This window comes from Mchenga conophoros, linkage group LG19, assembly GCF_057382185.1.
Source record: "Mchenga conophoros isolate Kocher_MC1m ecotype Shallow Benthic linkage group LG19, M_conophoros_male_GT1.1, whole genome shotgun sequence".
In the NCBI taxonomy this organism is placed as follows: Eukaryota; Metazoa; Chordata; class Actinopteri; order Cichliformes; family Cichlidae; genus Mchenga; species Mchenga conophoros.
In genome coordinates this window covers 18,259,562-18,272,852 of record NC_140544.1, presented here as the reverse complement: position 1 = coordinate 18,272,852, position 13,291 = coordinate 18,259,562, and the positions used below count along the sequence as shown (strand labels likewise).

Genomic DNA, 13,291 nt, shown 5'->3' with positions numbered 1-13,291 from the left:
CATGATGGAAACCCAACACCCAAACATAAGAAAAGACATGGAAAATATAAACAGCATTATTCAGTTTCGATATTTTTTTTACTTAACATGTCAAAAGCAGTTTAAAATTAACCTGTAAGAATGATAAAGTCAAAAGCACGAGGCTAAAACTTAAAATCTGACCTCACTAAATAAACAATATGAAGTAATAGCTGGAAAGATTAAAGAATAAAAAATTATGGCCTAAATATTGTTAAAAAATCATCTGCATCCTTTTTTCCTCCTTTGGCACAAAAGAGCTTCCATATTTTGATATAGTTGAAAAAAATATTATGCAAGCTTATTAGACAATTGCTCTTTCTAACAGGCTTATTTTTATGAAGCAGCAAACAAAGACTTCATTTATTTTGTGAGTGGGAAAGAAAATGATGGATTTATTGAACTAAGAATGATACAAAGAAAAGAAAACAAAAGAAAAGGGAAAAAAGAGTTTTAGATTCTCAAGGAGGCTTTGATTTAATGTTTTCCAAAAAGAGTAATATACAGACATTGACAATAATCCTTGTTAGAAGTTGCTTCTTATCTGCTTATGGTTGTGTTTCCTCAGTGCTGACTTTAAGAAGTGTCAAATATAAATTTGGAAGATTCTGAGGTTTAGAAAAATGCTAACAAAGCAGTTCCTCTACTGCCGGCTCTTGGTTTCTTTAACAGCATCAGGATAAACATTAAACCATAAACAGCAGGCAATTTGAGGTGTGGCTAAAAGCTGCAGTTACATGATATGTACTGAGATTTCTTGTGTTGTCAAACTCAACTTAACACAAGAGCCTTGAAATCTTATCAGAATTCTAATGAAATCATTGGTTTGTTGCTGGATTCCTGGTGATTTAAATGAGTGAAACCAATGTTTGCATATGAACCAGAAAACATTTTTTTTATTTCACAGAAAAAAAGAACAAAACTGTTTAATCTCAAAACACTTTGGAAATTTGCTTTTTTATTTTTGACATCTCATTGCAGGCCAGGAAAACATACCCATCCATTAAAACGTGCCCCTTTTCTGTTACACAAAAACAAAGTTAAAAGAACAGTATTCACCTCATCAATGAAACCTTCCACAGTGTCTTACAACATCATCAACCACTAGTCCAGTTACTGCACGGTGATATTTCAATGCCATCCTATAGACAGAGAAGAAGAAAAAAAGACTGGTGCCTTCAGAAGTGATTTGTATGATTATGTTTTTAAAAAAAAAAATAATTTTTTTTTACAGACTTAAGACATGTATTAATACGACAAAATGACAGAACCAATTTTGAGTTGCGTCCCCGTGACGACAACAGCATCATCATCGGCGTGCACATCATCTGTGCACACGGGTGTGAAGAGGATGCGCAGCCTGGCTTCGGCACGGCAACATGCACAGCACACAAACACACACTGGCCAACGTTTCAACTCAATAAGTCCTGGCAGATAAAACCAAAAACACAACCAAATGAACAATATAAACAGCCACTAACGGCAGGGATAAAAGGAAGAACACTGGCACTTCCTTTTGTTCATGAATACCTGTTCAACTGAGGACCAAAATATTTCCTGTTGCAGGATTTTTACAAAGGGACAGATAACAAAGTGACCCCTGTGACTTGCAAAAAAAAGAAGAAGAAAGAAATAAAAACTTCACACTTCCACTGGCTCAGACGAAGCGACTGCAGATAACCTGTAGATGAGATGTGAGAGTTGTATTGTCATGCTTTTTACCCCCCAGGACACCCAAACTGTGTCTATGTAAACATACACTGAAAGTTATGTACATTATCTGTTTTGTGTTGCATCTGAATTGGGACAGCAAGCCCCTCCAACTGTCCTCCCTATTGTGCAGCAGTGGACCCATTGCTCTTCATTGAATATATGCGTATGTGTGTTTATATGTAAGAGAGAAATAGTGTGAGAGAAAGAGAGATAGCGTGAGGTGAGCATGTGTGGTCCAGGGCCAGGAAAAGAGCATCCGATTCAGCCACGAGACGTATTTACAACACTGCTCACCACAAAGGAAGAACACTGAGGAAGAGGAGGAGAGTGCTGAGAAATTAAAGAAGGAACAACCACAGGGACTGGAGATTGACATCCCCCTTGTGGAAATACAGTGTTACTGCCATTTACTGTCGCCTACTCTAAAAAAACGTTTTTTCTTTCCAATATATTTTTTCTTTATATACTTTAAAACAGATGTTGCATCCCACCTCCTCTTTGGTAATCTCTTGGGTGATTTTAAAATTAGCCAAGAATCAATTCCCACATACACTTTCAAATTATTCAATAAACATGTTTTCTGACACTTTGGGAGTTTCTGTAGTTTTTTAAACTCTTGTTTTAAAAACAAAGCACCAGTCATGTGTTAAACGTAGTTCATTATTAATATCGGGCTACTTTCAAATCCAACCTGGAGCTACCTGCTGCTCTCACGCCCACACCAACAGCTCTCGATGCTGAGCAGTTTCACCCCAAACGGAGAACCGCTGACACTTGCTCTTTACATAGTGACTACAGCAAAAGGAGGCCAAAATTATGCAACACATACAAAACTAATACAGTAATAATAATTCTAAGGAAGGATACATTTGTAGACTTTGGCAAAGAAACATTTAATTACTTCAAAGCTGCACTAATGACCATTTCTTAACTATGAAATAAATTTATGGAAAGTGTATTGAAATGAATGAAGTATTTTAGCAGTTTTAGTAACTGAACATTTGTGCTAAATGCCTGCAATTAATCGGAAATGAAGCTAGCCTTCTGCACACGTCAGGTAAACAAATTTTTCCTTTAAATATTCAGTGATAATTCAAAGAAAGTGAAAACTCTAAAGCTATTACATACTTTATTATTTCAGCCTTCAAGCTCAAGTAGATTATAAAAGATGGTCAAGTCCATGCATGAACTGACCAGCAGGGGGTGACTTTTGTGGATGTATAATGAGCAAGAAGAAAAAATAACCCTGAAATCCTCATTCTGTAACCCCAGTGAACACTTAATGATGAATTCATGGGCTGATTGCTAGTTTCAGGTAATACTAAATAAAACATGAAGTTTATTCTCTGAGTTATCGATGGGGGATTATCCAGGATATCAGGAGTTTGCTGTCAGATGTTTGCTCATCATCTCCTGGTTTGAAACACAGAGAAGACAACAGCAATAATGCCCAGCTCATGTCATCATAACGAGACCAACCAATGGATGATGTGAGGATGGATATGCCCATCATTAACAGTCGACGATGGGCGACATTGCACTCACAACCTGGTGGCTGGTTGCAGATTAGGTACCTAAATGTTCCACTCTAAATATTAGACTTTGTTTTTTATTGGTTAAAGTAATTTCAAGGGTGTCTGTAGACCTCTGTAAATATATGTAGTTTGAATGCTTGAAGGACCTAAAGCAGGGATGTCAAACCCATTTTACATCATAGGCCAAACATAGCCCATTCTGACCTCCAGGCTTTAGTTTGACACCTCTGCTCTAAATGACACGGTTGACATGGATGGATTATAACTCTAATAATAGTCTTTTCTAAACTTAAACTTGTCTGCTTTAACCAAAGTGTCACAGAAAAAAAAATCAGTGAAACCCCACAAAACCTATTACCTTTGAAGGACCTTTTCTAATGTAACCATGTGATGGTGAATGAAGGGCATCTGGTATAGCTAAAAAGCTAAGCGCACAACCAATCCATAGGAGAAAGCTTTTTGTGATTGTACAGATACCTGAAAGAGAGATCTTAGCCAAATTCAGTGGGTATGTGCTCCTGGAAAGCCCTTAATTCCATGATTCCAATCAATTAATGAAGCTTAAAAAAATAGATAAATAAATAAAAGCTCATGCACCATATAAGAAGGAAACGCTCACGTTCTTCAGCAGAGCAAAGAGCTGGTGGTTGTGGGCAGCTGCAGCAAACGCCTTTCCCTCCACAGGCACTCTGTTCAGTCCATAACGACACCTTTTTATTGGCCTTTTGCACATGTACAAGTAGAATTCTCCAGAAGTCGAACTATACAGCAAAGTGCATGGAAGGAAAAGTACAAAAATACCTCTGAATTTATCTCTGCAGCAACACGTTTTTTTGTTTTTTTTCCTATTTTCAGATTTCTGATTGAAAAGGTGAAAACTTGAGTGAGACCAAGATATCAGTAAATAAATAAAATACAATGTCATACTTTTACCTAGGCAAGATACATAACTCTTAGAAATGTGAAGACATCGTTCCATTATATAGTTTATCCCCCACCCTCCCCTCCCACTTAGCCACAGCCTCTGTTGTTAGAGCAGAAGGTGACCACATTTAAACAAATATTCAAAATATACAGAAAATATGGAAATATATTATATATAGATACGTTTAGAGTACGGAAGTAATGTTCAGGGCAGTTTGACCATGTTCACGGTGTCCACCTCTTCCCCTCCTGTTTGAATGGTGACTCGTCTGCCAGTATGAACGGACGCTGTCGCTGCTGATTTTCCTCTTCGTGTAATTTCTGACAACTCTGCCGTGCTCCTTAGGAAACTATGCAAATAAAAATAAATACTATGAATCCATCCCACTGTCACTCAACAACATATTCCCATTTTCACTATAATCATTTGTTACTCCATAGATCTGAAAATAGTTCTTTGATTCCTCTTTGTGTCCTTGTGTGTTCGTTTTTTGTTTCTTTTATTTTTTGCATTTTTATCCCCAAAATACTTTTTTGTTTTTTAAAAAAAGTCATTCTCGTCAGATGTTGAGAAAAATATAGACCTCTGATTAACTCAACCCTCTCCGGATATAAGACTGCAGTCTCTTCCAGTGGAATGCAGGACCACCTATTGGCATCGCCATCTTCTGTACTCGGTGGTATCCCAATCCCAACTGTAAGCACACTCACACAGGCTCAGGGTCGCTCTTTATCAGCCAGGCCTGTCGGCACTAGAGGGCAGGATACACACCTCCAAGCATCCTTACAGAAGGGGTTGAGAGAGGAAGAGGAGTAGGGAGGTGTAAAGGAAAACCCTCTCCTGTCCTTTCCATACAAGATTGACCTAAATTCCACAGTGAGAATTCACTCTTTTACCTCTAAAGTTGTACTTTAAACCCCTGTATGTTTGTATTGTGTCACACTGGAGTCTTTTTTTGTTTGTTTAGAAGCCCTCTATATGACAGTAGGCCTCCAGACTGGAGAAGAGAATGTAAAGAAACCAGAGGCTGAAAAGGAAGGCTGATGTGGCCAGTCTGTGTCCCCGGGGCCCGCCCAGTTCTCCTCCGATGTGGGCCCGGCGCCGGTAAAGCAGCACCGAGATGGCCAGGAAGGCGAAGATGGTGAAGAGAGTGACAGAAAAGGCCAGCGAGCCGGCCTCCACCACAAACGGCTTCCCTTTCATGTGCCAGTAAATGGCCGCCACTGACCAGGCCATGCCGATTCCCAGGAAGACATTGACTGCGTTGCTGCCAGTCACATTCCCAATGGAGGCGTCTGCGTAGGTGTCCTGGACTGCTGCTACTTTACTGGCAAAGGTGTCTGTAGAGAGAAACCATCTGTCATGAATATTTTAATTTGATTTAATTATTTTAAATGTTGTGGATAAATCACAAAAGCTGTGATGGTGAAAGCAGCTGAATTTAAACACGAACTAATTGTGCTGGTGGGCAGCAGATTAGTGATGTAAAGAGGAAGGTAAGTACACTGTAGACCAAGTTATTTCTGCTCCATATGATACCAATCAGTGCAATATCCCCACAGCTCTGGCTATGAGTCATCCACATGTTGTTTAGTCTTTTCAGAGGTTTTGGAGGGGCAGCCAATCAGAAGAAGGCTGCCTTAATGGGAAGGAGAAGGGAGCTAAAACTGCTTATTCTAGACAGAAGTTGAACTGAGGGGCTGCACTAAGGCTCAGTCTAAGATAAATAAAGAAATGAGAATGAGCACAGGACAATGAATAGGCTTTAGAGTTAATGCTCTCTCCTCATTCATTTATGGTAATGGGAAGGCATTTTCATAGCCCTTTTCTAATCTTACAAACCTTTTGAAGCGCAATACAAAGCTCTACAAATTTGATCCTTTTCACATATAAATTCATACAGCACATTTTCTATGCACTTAAGAATTTTATCTATTTGCATTTTGAATTACTAATTAACCTGAGATGCACGCTCTTTATTTTGGACTGTGGGAGGAAACTGTGGCAAATCCACACAATAACAAGGAGAACACGCAAACTCCACAGTGTGAGGCTACAGTGTTGATCACAGCAACAGCTTCAAATAAGCGCAGAAAAAATAAAAACATTTTATGGCATTTCATTTATACGTTTTCTAGAGCAGTACATATATGTGGATAAAAGAGTTAAAAGAGTCTTAACAAAGCTAATCTTAATTGCTTTGACTCAGTACTGGTAACATTAGATTTTGATTGAAATGCTGCTAAATCAGGTTTGATGGGCAGAACTACATGAAGTCAGCTTTTTAAGCAAATCCAAGCATAAACCGAAGGCCCAAAAATAATGACAACAACAGCAAAACACAGAAAAGAAACACCCTCTCAAAGCTGCTGGGATTTCCTGATTATACATAAGGTGTCCGCTGGAGTAAATTTCCTGACGCTGTGGGTAATGACACAGTCGGTAAGTGTTACTTTTCAGTTTGCAGAGTTAAGGCTGCAAAAGAGTGTATTTAAACCCAAACCATGATCTTTTCCTAAACCTTCAGTCCTGTCTGACAAACATCTGACTTACTCCACCGCAACCCTTTCAACTTCTTAAAGCAGACTTTGTAACTCTGCAAAAAAGGCAAAAAAGGACAAAGTAAACCTTGTTAATAACTTCATGTAACAAATCAAAGCATCTGATTTTGATGAAGATTTCTGAGCCGTGTTTAACTGTCATCTAGATTCTTGTAGAATAGCAGTTGATATTTTTAAAAATGGAAACTACGTTTCCCACAAATTGTGAAAGGCTCTTCTGTGAGCCAGGCTTGGTTGTTTTAAAAAAATTTATATCTATCTAGATATATCTATCTATCTATCTATCTATCTATCCATCTCTCTCTATATATATATATATATATCTATCTATCTATCTATCTATCTATCTCTATCTCTATCTCTCTCTCTCTCTCTCTCTCTATATATATATATATATATATATATATATATATATATATATATATATATATATATATATATATTAGGGGTGCAACGATACACAAAATTCACGGTTCGGTTCGATACTTTGGTGTCACGGTTCGATATTTTTTCGATACAAAAAAATGTTCATGCCTTTTTAATTTGTCATTTATTAAAATTATAAATATATATTTTAACTCAAAAGTACAGTTTTTAAATTTAACCCTAACCCTTGTGCGTGTTTTTTATTTTGACAGCGAATGCGCACCTGCGGACCACTTATGTGCAGCCCTGGTTATTTAGCTCATCATATTGTAGCCACAGAAATTCTTTTGTCCATGAAACCATAAAGCTGCACTTTCTTTTTGCCTTATAGTCTGATTTGTCATAACTTCTCCGTTTTGTGGTAAGCTTTTCTTTGGCTGTCACTTCTTCACCCTGACCTGTCTTATTTGGCTCAGCAGAACTGAAATATATATACTGCTGCTTTTACACAGGCACTCACATAAGCTCAGCGATTCTCTGCGCGATCAACCTCTCACATGTTTAAGCTGCAGGAGATTTCACTTGTCATGTTTGCATAGTAAGCTAACGATTAATAAGACGATGTCAGAGGAATTGGTGCACAAATTATCATCACTCACAGATCAGTACTGTCGCTCTCTATACACAGTTCACACGATTGCAAAGTGAAAGCAAAAAAACAAGCGCAAATTCAAACGCGATTTCAATATGTCACATATTGACAGTGGCTCACCGATGCCAATGACATAATTACCCAGCTACATTTCCGAAAGAATGCAAAAGCATTGACATATATTTTTCCTTCCTACAATAGCCCGACGGGCAGGGAAGAGATAGATTTTGGTAGCCCGACTGAAAAAAATCGCTAGCCCCAGGACGTCGGGCTAGCGATATTGCAAGCCCTGTATTTGATTGAGGAATCACTAATCTTTGGAAAAGAGAGTTTATTACAGAGAAATGTCTCTTTCCAAAATAAAAGCTATACTATCCGCTTCTTCTGGGCTATATTCTCAGCAGCATAAGGAGAATCATGTGCTAACAGCTGTCTAAATGACTCGGCTAAAGTTAGTAGCATGCTTGTTGTTTTTGTCTTTGCACTAGGATGATGTCGGCGTAAATGTGCAGTCATATTCGTTGTGTTCCCACTAGTGCTTTCAGGTTAATCTCGTTGAAATGACCTTAAAGCCACAACACGGCAAATCTCCGTTAAAGAGCTAGTTCCCACCCATGTAATTGAGCATTGCACGGCACATCCAACATACTGTTTTACTTTAGTCCATGACTCGCTTACCTTCAGGGTCATACGTCACATGAAAACCAAAATAATTCCAAACGCCAGATCTGAATGAGGGTGGGGGAGGTCCATGTTACAAGGAGAGCTTAACTTCTGTCTCGCTAGCTTGCCCTGCGCTCTTCCTCCTGACTATGCTGTCTGTGTGGAGCGCTCAGTGGATCTGCGCTCGACAGTGCAGCCTAGGCGGAGTAGTCGAACGCAGATTCACTGAGCGCTCAACACAGACAGCATCGTCAGAAGGAAAGTTGATAAAATAAATTACAAATTTTGTATTGTTCGATACATATGCGTACCGAACCGAAAGTACTGTATCGAACGGTTCAATATCGATACGAATATCGTTGCACCCCTTATATATATATATATATATATATATATATATATATATATATATATATATATATATTAACTTCTGTCTCGCTAGCTTGCCCTGCGCTCTTCCTTCTGACTATATATATATATATATATATATATATATATATATATATATATATATATATATATATATATATATATATATAAGGGGTGCAACGATATTCGTATATATATATATATATATATATATATCATATATATATATATATATATATCATATTAGTGCCACATATAGGACCTTTAATAGCAGAAAATGCTGATGCAGTGAGAGTTTTTGGTGACATATTGTTCCTGTCAGGGTGGAAAATGTCATTTTGGAGTAAATAAGATCAGCAATCTTGATGACAAAGCATGTTTACTGTTGGAGCCCATGAAGTCACAATTTTCATAACAAAAATATGAACCACATATCCATCAAGCGACATAACAAATAATGAACACAATTTCAGAGCCCAGATTTGTATGTAATAAAAATTTGTGTATTGAAAATGACACGTGCTTTTCAAAAACAGTTCCTTCTGCTACTCTTGAACTCACCTGGGACTGAGGTGCCGAGTGCCACAAAAACCACAGCAGTGACTGAGTCCTTTAGGCCAATAGTGCAGCCGAAGTGAGATGCCAGGTCGCCGATGACGGCTGTGAGCAGGCCGATTATAATGATAGAGATGGTGAAACACGCCCAGCCATTCATGTAGTCCGTGGGAGGAACACAAGCAAACAGGACCTTCCAGAAGACGGTCAGGAAGTGCATGACGTAGTCAAAACAGGAAGGAAGCCTTTCTTCCCCTGTGTCATCCTCGTCCTCATCTCCTGGGCAGAAGTGGGGCCGAGCAGGGGGAGACAGAGGGGGAAAATAGGATGACAGGAAGGAGCGGAGGGAAAAATAGCAGCATATGGACAAGGATAAAGAGACAGCCGTGAAGCAGGAGAGGTAAATATTAAGTGAGGAGACAGGGAGCAATGAAGAAGAGAGAGACAGAAGATGAAGAAGCAAAGGGGAGTATGACACAGAAAGAAGGATGACATGATGAAGCAGAAAGTTGAGAGAGCGAAGAGGATAAAGAACCAAGAGTTGGAAAAAAGGGGTGAGATAAAGGATCCATAAAGTAAGCAGATAAGGGATGACAGAGGGGAAAGAAGAGAACAACATTTACTTAAATGACATCTCAACTTATTTCTCAGTGTGAGACAGAGAGAACCATCTATCTGTTTGTCTGTCTGTCTGCACAGTTGTTTACATAACTAATCACATGGAAGAAACTTAATACATTTGGACACTTAGACATAAAGACAACCTGCTGAAGCTGAAAAGGACGAAAGGACAACAGGAGCAAATACAAATCCAAATTTTAATATTCCAGAGTGATAACGGAGGTCAAGCAAATGCAGACTACTAACACAGGTAGTGCAGAAAACTGGTGGGAAGGGAACAAATTTCAGAAGGATGGATGAGAACTGATGATTACAGATTAAAACAAAAACCTATTGCAACAATAACGTTAAAAAAATTTCAAAACTACATTAGATATTAGAAAACTCTCATGAACTCTCCCTAAACCAAACTACGAAGTAATTCTGGGCAGGTTTTAACAAGGTTTCAGATTTACACTCGAAATGTAATTACGTTCTGGTTTGAATGACATGTTTCAATCACACTGTGTTTTGGTCAATTAGATTTGATGTTTTCTCTTGTTTAGTGAGCGTGTCAGAAGTGTTACCCAGTTAACAGTGACATGGATGCAAACTCTAGCATATTAAAAAAGCAGTGCACATAGTACTATAAATCAGCTGCCCTTGCAGAAACTCTGGGGTAACATAAGAGGGATTTTCAAGGGATGAACGCAGCCCTTTTGATTTGCAGGATGGCCAAGTGGCCAGAGAATGCTCCTTACGAGCGCATTCGGATAAAAGTTTCATCTCAGCAGCTGAAAATGTCCGTGGATACCCTCCTCAGGTGAAGGAACAGGGTACTCTCTGTGTCCCAGCGCCTCAAAGGCAACTTAGCAGAAAGGCAGGGACACTGTCAGGACTCAAAGTGTCAGACTACGTGAACTGCATGCATTTTTCAGCCAGTGGTGGATCATGAAAAAATAAAGAGCATTGCAGGATTTAATATTTCAGCAGCAAAGTGACAAACCAAGGCCTTCATGGCGCTCACTGTTGTGGCTTGACGTGATAGATGAGGTATGTGTTATGTACAAGACATTATTCAAGAGCTTTGCTTTCACCGATATGAGTTTTTGCAAACGAATAGTGGCGTCTATATTTTTAGACTGAAGACTGCGGCAAAGCAAACAGTGCTGCCAGAGTCTTCGCCTGATTAGACTCTTTCTTTATGTTAAATAATTACACAGAAAAACGCATAAAAGATAAATGGCTTGGCTTTGTATACCTTTTGCCTTTATTGTCATACATAGTCACATATAACATCTCATACTGAAGTAAAGTTTGGGTTTTACAGCCCACTAAGAGCGGATTACATTACCTGCACTGACTGTAATGGCCTCCATGAACTGCTCTCTCCAGGAGTTTGTTCCCACCACCAGAGCCAGGTTGGTCTTCTTGATAAGCTTATCCACTGTGCTCTGCATGACACGACACCAAAACACAAATCAAATCCATCCGTTATTTAGCCCCAGAGTTTTTACTCTGCATCCATGGAGCCTCCTGAAGAAAAATACTCGAGCTTCACCACACGATGGCAGTGCTTTCCAATCCCTGATGACAAAAACCCGTTTAAAGCATGATAAAAACACACACACACACCAGAAACAAACATGGAGGGTATATTTGGAGGGCAGAGGATGCATTAAAACCAAATCACCTCCAGAAATAAATCTATGTGGGATGGGAAGCCTCGGAAGAGAAGCTGAAATTAGAAATATGTAGCTGTTCTTTTATGCAAGGTCGCAGCTGGATTAGTTATTATGATCTCTGTCTTACTACAACAACCATGTATGCGAAGCTATCTTCACCTTGTTTGAAGAGTAACCTTTCCCACCTTAAATTCATACGATTCCTCAATAATGACTTCTAGCTTGGAGTGCTCTCCCAGCACCGGCTTCCCCATCTCCGCGATGCGCTTGGCTTCCTCCTCGTCAGAAGTCAGCTTCCTGTCTGGTACATCTGAGCAGACGGTGCAGGAGGGAGCAAAAGACAAAGGAATCAAAGTGAGAAAGATGACAATCAGAACAAGCAGACGCACAGCTGAGCATCGTGTGGTGTTGCACTTTGGAGCGCACAAACAAAAGATCAGAAGGTTGCTTTATTTAGAACTTTCATATTATGCTCAGAAAACACTTTTTATGTGCGGTGTTCAAGTTACTTCTGTGTCAAACTAAAACAGTCATTGTGGCAAAGCATTAAAAGTCTCTCTGCACTGCATTTGGTGGTGAGCCAACTTAGTTGTTTAAAGGTTAGACAAACGCATTCTTTATCGATCACAGCAAAAACTCAACCCAGGCAAATATTGGGTGTAAACATTTTCCATTTTGCTTTCAATGATTCTGTTTTTATCCACATGTGCTGGACTTTACAGCAAATTTCATACTATAAGTCAGCACTTCATCAGGAAATCTGTCATGCTTTCTTATTAGTCTTATAGGTATTTACTGTAAATTCCTCCATCTCCAAAAACATTGTAGCTTTTGGTGAGCTTTCAGTCTCACTTAAGCTGACTGCTTTATAATCAGAATCAGAAAGGGTTTTATTGCCAAATGTTGAGCCGTATTTGACGTATAGACGTATTTGGTGTATTCCAGGCTTTAGCACTCAGTATTTCTTGTATTTCAGAGACACAAGTCTCAAAAGCTCAGCATAATAAACCTAATACAGTATAACTCTGCATGTAGCTACATGATATGAGAGGTGAGAAAGGGCATTCCCTGCTCAGTGTCCACATACTGGCTTTAAATGATATTACATGATCTTTACATGGCAGAGTAGAGCTTGTTCAGTTGTCAGTGAGATGGATGTTGTTGGTCTGCAAACTCAGTGGCTGATATGATTTTTACAGTTGGGAAAAGGTCAGCAGATTCATCTCAATGACAACAGAGTAGATCCATACACCGACGAAGACAGCTTGATATCGAAGAAAGTTCACGAAAATGAGTGAGTCTTAAGTTAGAATTATTTTATCAACCTTAGGAGGAATAATGAACTTTTAAGGATTTGACAGCTCAAGCTACAGCGCTCTAACAACAAAGTCCAGTAGGACGCTTTTAGAAGTATCTATTCTTATTCCTTGCTGTATTTTCTGTTATCCACACACTGTTCCACTGGTGGATGCTACAAACATGGCTGAAATTCCACAGAAGTGCAAGTAATTGAGAGATAAAAGCTAAAAACTAAACTTTATCTGACACATTGTTTTTCTACTCCTGTCTCTGTGTGATGACAGTGATAGTGGATATGCTTAATACAGTAGAATACAGATTCTACAAGTCTCACTTAGTTCATGAAACT

General features: G+C 38.9%; 1 protein-coding gene across 3 annotated transcripts in view; it reads right to left on the bottom strand.

Moving 5' to 3' along the window:
• Positions 1–4,295: 4,295 nt before the first annotated feature.
• Positions 4,296–13,291, bottom strand: part of slc8a3 (solute carrier family 8 member 3) — a 130,542-nt gene continuing 121,546 nt past the window's right edge. For 2 of the 3 annotated variants that reach the window (XM_085257699.1, XM_085257701.1), the window contains 4 exons: positions 11,829–11,953; positions 11,313–11,412; positions 9,365–9,637; positions 4,296–5,532 (listed from right to left, as the gene is read on the bottom strand). In XM_085257699.1, coding sequence (XP_085113825.1) covers positions 5,156–5,532; positions 9,365–9,637; positions 11,313–11,412; positions 11,829–11,953 — 875 coding nt within the window. In that variant the 3' untranslated portion in view covers positions 4,296–5,155. The remainder of the gene's footprint in view (positions 5,533–9,364; positions 9,638–11,312; positions 11,413–11,828; positions 11,954–13,291) is intronic. The other variant, XM_085257700.1, reaches the window with a different exon arrangement.